The sequence below is a fragment of the Brugia malayi genome, assembly GCF_000002995.4.
Source record: "Brugia malayi strain FR3 genome assembly, contig: Bm_v4_ChrX_scaffold_001, whole genome shotgun sequence".
NCBI lineage: Eukaryota > Metazoa > Nematoda > Chromadorea > Rhabditida > Onchocercidae > Brugia > Brugia malayi.
The window spans coordinates 24,055,094-24,062,141 of record NW_025062479.1 but is presented as its reverse complement, the minus strand read 5'-3'; the positions used below and the strand labels follow the sequence as shown (position 1 = coordinate 24,062,141).

The 7,048-nt window shown below is 29.5% G+C and overlaps 1 protein-coding gene across 1 annotated transcript; it reads right to left on the bottom strand.

Moving 5' to 3' along the window:
• Nucleotides 1-3,690: 3,690 nt before the first annotated feature.
• Nucleotides 3,691-4,528, bottom strand: Bma-hmg-1.1 (high mobility group protein; the record flags this gene model as incomplete). Its single annotated transcript, XM_001893327.2, has 2 exons — nucleotides 3,691-3,765; nucleotides 4,331-4,528. 2 exons carry the CDS (start codon nucleotides 4,526-4,528, stop codon nucleotides 3,691-3,693), a joined length of 273 nt encoding a protein of 90 aa, XP_001893362.1.
• Nucleotides 4,529-7,048: the final 2,520 nt, after the last annotated feature.

The window sequence follows — 7,048 nt, the reverse complement described above, 5'->3', positions numbered from 1 at the left end:
AGCCGATTTAATTAATCAATTTAAAATATTTAAAAAATTACTGATAATATAGTTAATTTGTAACCATTTAAAAATATAATTTGTTTATTTCTTTTTGCATAAATTTGACAATAATAATTTATAATTTCTTTGTTTTTTTCTTAGATAAATTTCAGCTTATCATTTAAAATAGCAATAATATCATTTATATTTTGTAATAAATCATTTTCAAACAAAAAAAAAAATAATAATAAAAATTTAAATTCTTTTTTTTTTTAAAATGATTTAAAATACCTTCGAGTAGTATCATTTGGATATTTAAAAATTGTTAAATTACGTGGATTATTTATTAATAATCGTAACATTCCTTCTATATTATCCATTGAGTCACCAACCTAAAATAATTTTTTTTTTTTTTTTTTTTTTGACATTTTTAATTTTGATTATTTTAATTTAATTTAATTTAAAATTTTAACATTTTAAATTAATTAATTTTTTTTTTTTTTTTTTAAAAAGCAAAGAAAATAACTTTTGATTTAAATACGCTAAAAGGATAAAATTGTTTTTTAATCCTTTTATTAGGATTATCCGTAAGCAAATTTTTTTATTATTGATAAAAGATTATTTATAACTATTTCAGATTAAAAAAAAAAAAAAATAAATTAAATTAAATAATCATTCATTATAGAAATATGTAAATTTTAATTTATTCATTTTTTTTTTTTATTTCATTTTCATTCTAAAATTTCACTAAATTTTATAAAATAATTATGCAAATTTCAATTTTATAGAATAGACAAATAAATTGTTGGTAATAATTAACAATTTCTTCCTCCATTTATCATTTATGATTAAGATAAAAGTGATAAGATATAAGAGTAATGATAAGAACTACTTTTTTTTTTTGAATAAATTATAAATTTCATAGGATAATTTTAAAAAAAAAAAATTCATACTATAAAGGTAAAAAAAAAAAAGGAAAAGAAAAAAGAATAAGTAATTTTATATCTTTTACAAATTGCTATCAACAAATATACTAAAATTATTTGAGTTTTTTTTTTTCTTTTTTTAAAAAAAATTATATAAACAAAAAAATTATGCTTTTTTTTTTTATTTCATTTAATATTTTTGAAATAATGCTTTGAAATTATTGAAAAAATTATTTTTTTAAATATTTTTTTTCAAAAATTTAAAAGAAATAAAATGATGGAATATTTTGCTCTATCATCAAATAAATGATAACAAGGAGAATATAGTAACGAAATGAATGATAACAATAATGATAGTGATAACGGTGATAAATGATAATGATAGTGATAATGATAATAATCTTACAAGATAATCAGATGCAGTAAATGTATCGATTGCGGTAACAATTTGTGAAGAACATTGACTGAGATCACCATTTTTCTTCGAATATCTCTTCGCGCTCATATATTTTTAAAATTTCTTGAAAAAAATTTTTTTTTTTTTTTTACTTTATTAAATCTAATTACTACAAAAAAAAAAAAAAAAAAAAATTAAGTATAACAAATTGAGATATTATTTTAGCTTAAATTCTAAATGAAAAAACAAAATTGTAATTTTAAATTGTAATTGTAATTTTGTAATTTTAAATTCTTTTTTTTTCTTACTTTCTATAAATGATAGTAATTTAAAAAAAAAAAATAACAATTGTAATTTTAAATCCTTTTCTATTCTTTTTTTTTTCCCCTTACTTTCTATAAATGATAGTTGATTTAATTTGTAATTGAGCATATTTATGCTTTAATTTAAATTAATCATTGATAAACTTTGTGTGATTTGTTTAAATTAAAATGTTTAGGTGTTTTTTTTTTTTTCTTTATCCTAAAATATTTGAAAGTGATAAAATGTTTTTTTTTTTTCTTGTTTTTTTTTAACTACTTCAACTATATCATATTTGTTTACAATATTTGACTTATTTATTTATTAAACTTCAAATAATGCTTATTAAGCTTAACTTAATGCATCTCTCTTTTTCTTTCTTTCTTTCCATTTCTTTTTAATTCATATGCTATTTTCATGCAAATAGTTAGTTAAAATAAAATTAACTATTACTCATTAAAGCATTTTCAGTAATTTTTGTTTTCATTTTTATATTATTTAATAGCTTGAGAGAAAACAAAAAAAAAAAACACTGACAAACGACCGTTTCAGTGAAAAAAAAAAAAAACAAACAGTAATGCACACAAACAATAATAGACAATGAGTGCTACAATCAAGCCATTGCTTTAACATTTATCGAAATCAAATACAACAAATGCACATACATTAATGAACAGAAATAAATTTTTTTTTTTTTCTCTTTTTTGATCATTCAAATTAAGCAAATTATCTGATCTCTCTCTCTCTCTCTCTCACTCAGTAAAAAAAAAAATTAAGCATAAAACCTATCATATTTGTGTATTATATCATATCATAATATGGATCATGTTCCTGCTATGTGTCGAGATTTTTGTTATTGTCATTTAAATTAACAACAAAACATTTACATCTAAGAAATATTTCATATCAACTTAAATCCATTTCTCATCTAAAAATATTTCATATCAAATTAAAATCCATTTCTCCTTCTCCTTTTTCTTTTTCATTCGTAATGAATTACTTATTGATATTAGATTGAAGTGATCATGGGTTAAATTTGACATACCATTAAACGATTACTTTAAAAGAGGATGGTGAATGAGATGATCGTAGGGGTCAAATTAATCCAAGTATTTGATAAATGTCATAGAGAATGAAATGGGAGATTTTCCCGCTTAACCTCTCTACATACACCACACACATACACACATACAACAGCAACAGTAGCTCAATGATGATGATGATGACGATTCTATTGATCAAATACACAAATTTTTTGCATTTATAGAATTTTATAGCTGTTACTAATATATAACCAGCTTATAATTAGGTGCTTAATTTTAAAATGAGATAGTATTCATTCATTAAGAAATTTCAAGAGAACACTTTTTTTACTGGACATTTCTTCACAGAGTGTTAAAACGTATCCACTGATACAAACATAAAAAAAAAAAAAAAAAAAGGAATTAAAACTTTTCGTTAAATTGTGATAGTAACAGCACAAAAAAAAAAAAAAAAACCGGCATACAGACTTGCAATGCGCACACATTCACACATCATACGCATTATTATCTTCTACAATAAGCGTGCTACAATTATTATTTGTGTTGATTGCGGATATTTTGTTGCAGTTTTTTTTTTTTGCCTATCAATTCTTCTAATTTTCTTTTATTTAATTGAAGCATATCGTACAGAGTTAAAAGTGATCAAATCCTAACTGGACACAGGAAAAATCTATAAAAGAAAAGATGGATGGGATAAAGGAAGGGAAGGAGAAAAATATATCTGGGATAAAATAAACGTCCGTACGCACACATCCAACACACACTGCGCGAGACACAACAAAACAAATCAAATTATGCACACAAGTTTTGCGCGATTCGCCTGAGATCACAAAAAAAAAAAAAAAAAAAAAAAAAAGGATGAAAGTGCCATATAGAAACTGGACCAAAATTGATCAAAAAAAATATTGGTACGGTTAATTACATGACTTTCCACAATTATAACGTCAACATGGAAAGATGAACAAATTACACCGAAACTGCTTAGATGATGATGACAAGTTTCGTTGTTATTGTTATCGCCACTGTTGATGCTTCATAGAGCCTATTGCTTGTTTTTGTATGCAGCTATCTCCCTTTCGTACCTTTTCTTGTCTTCTTCCGCTCGTTTCTCCCATTGCTGAAATGCATGTCTTTTTTTTTTTTTTTTTCTTGTAAATGACATTAGTTTCTCCATCTGATTAAGAAATACTAATATTCAAAACTAGATAATAGAAACCATCTTTCACTCAGTACTCATAATATAAACGAGTTGAATAGTTTAAAAAAAAAAAAAAAATAAAGCGTGTAAAACTTTATTATCCAGAACCCATCAAAGCATGAATTCGTTGGCACATTTTTGACAACAGTTGAAATGCTGACAAAAAATGAAGGCAAAAATCATTCTCTTGATGATTTGGATACTAATACAAATTGAATTAACATTCGCATCAAACTACAGCAAAATCAAGGTATGCATCAAAACCAGAGAATGAAACGCATTTATCCCAGACTCATCCAAACCAAAGTATTTGCTAGATAACAAAAGAAATTTTTAACACCACAAATGCACCACATCTTTCCCGAATTAAATCTTCTTTTTACTTACTAAATATCCTTGATTCAAATGTCATTCCATAAGTTTCCGAACAACATTTCTTCACATTTTCCTATCTCTTTTTGTTACCAAAAATGAAAAAACTAACTGATTTATCTGTCATCGCTGCCCATTCGATACCCGCAGCTTTGGCAACATCACCAACACTCATACCAGGCTTCTTGATTCGATCACGATTCTCGTTCATCCAAATAAAGAAAGCTGACATTGCACGTTTTGGAGCATTTGGATCTTTCATCTTTTTGACTGCTTTTGGTTTCTTCCCATCAACAGTTGCTTTGCCCATATTTTCTTCTGCTACTTCAAACTATTACAGTTGTAATCAATATAACGATACACCAGTTAAAACTGCAACAAATAATATTTACATTAATAATGCGAATGATAACAATGAACGAAAACATCGTCAACGAGAACACAGATTGTCAGGCATTGATCCATAACAACGAAGATAACGACAGATCAACTAATTTCTTCGAATCACAATTATATTGTCGCATACTCAAAAAGTTCACATCTCTCCTCCCCAACCTTTCTATAAATTGTTCAATGTGATGATGATTGAGCACAATGAGATATCATAACACATACATGGCCAAGTTATAACATATACGAACAATATATAAAAAACAATCGATGTATGCAGGAGGGGGGGTACAACACATACGAGATTGTGACGTTTTTCTCTTTTATTGCTCATGCAAGTACGTATTACACTCTCGGAAAACAAACAAAGCTAACCAAACGAAAAACGTTTGAAAGACATGGTACAGAATGATGCGTAACTGAAATACATTTCAGCACCTGACTGCATATTATAACATAGTTCTCAAATTCGATCGTTAAAACGGTAAAGTTTAGTTCATGCATTTGTGAGATTTTCATTTTCAATGTCAACCATTTCTTTAATTCATCTTTCCCTCGATTTATCGCAACTGAATTAGTCACGACCTGACCCAAAAATCACTCTTAACTAAAATAACAATGATAACATGTAAAATTATTCAGAAAAAAGAAAAAAGCATATGAAAACTGAATAGAGAAAAATAAAAAGGACTAAAACAATGAAGCTAGAAATGAAATAGTATAGTAATAGAAGTAATAACAGCCATATTTGTAACAGTATTAGTAGTAATATGAATACTGATAAACTGCCTAGAATTAAACTAGAATAAATTAAAATGAAATGAAATAGAATCGAAATGAATTGAATTGAATGGAACGGAATGGCATGGCATGGCATGGCATAACTCGCCATCACCACAATGCCATCATCCAATCGCACATAGCACACAGCTCATCTACTCGTCCATTCCCTCAGCCCTCTCTCGAGTCACTCCATCCTCGTCCCCTGCCCTACCCTACCCTACCCTGCCCTTCCCTTACGCTCCAAGACTACCCGACAATCCCAACAGCAGTAGCAACAGCAGTAGTAACGGTTGGGCGGGCAGGCGGGCGGGTAGCAGTAGCAGTAGCAACAGCAACAGCGTCACTAACACATATCTTTCTTCAAAAAGGAAGGCAAAAATCGTTCGTACCTTCTTCTCCTTTGCCCGCTTCCAGTATCGCTTACCCGCCCGCTCTGCCTTCTTCTCCCGCTTCTGCTCATTTCTCAGTAATCATCTGTCTCTCTGTCCGTCCGTCTCTTTCACAAAGGGTACTTCACCAATAGGTACTAACTACTGACAGCACAGCACAGCACAGCACACTACACTATTGCTCCTTCACTTATTACCCTCTGTTGCCACACAGACACATACACACACATACACATACACATATATGCCGAAGGTAGATTTACATCAGTCCAAGAGATAAACTGGTGTACAGACAGACGGACAGACCGGACGTACACACCCATACACACTACATAAATTATGAGTCCATAGTGAATTTCACTAGCTTTGAGAGTTGACAGACGGACAAATCGACACACACACGTTTCATTGTACTCCGTCGCAGATCCATATTTCCAGTGATTTCAAAGGAATTGTAGACAGACGGATACACACACACACACATACACATACATGTATAATCACTGACAATATATACACTCCACATACACAGCATACATATATGTATATATAAGCACATATACGTAGATGCACGTGACCTTATATGATCACAGACACCCAAATACACATTCAACTGCAAAACATCTGCAAAAACAACACACACACATACACACTTTACATACACAGACACTTTATATAGATGCACACACACACACTTTACATGCACACATACACAGACACTTTATATAGATACACACACATTTTACATACACCGACACTTTATATAGATATACACACACTTTACATGCACACATACATAGACACTTTATATAGATACACTTTACATGCACACATACACAGACATTTTATGTAGATACACACACACTTTACATGCACACATACACAGACACTCTACATAAACACTCAGCAATGTGCCACATCCAAGGACACGGGAGAGGGACACGTGAAGAAGTAACGAAGAGCGAAAGAATGGGACAATAAAGGAGAGAAAGAGGGAGGGAGGGAGTTGGGCGGGAGAGGTTGAAGGGTTTTGGCGCCAAACAGCTGATTTATGGTAATGAGGGACCATCCAAAGAGAATATTCTGGAATGATTGTATTGATGTCATATGAGAGTGAAATAGGACGGTCCCTCGCCCCGCTTGTCATCATAAATCATGGGGACATAAATGGTGACAAGTAAAGAGAGAGAGAGAGAGAAAGAGAGAGGGAGGGAGAGAGAGTTTTTTGTGAAATCCATGAATGATGAAGCTTATGTGGATAATAATAA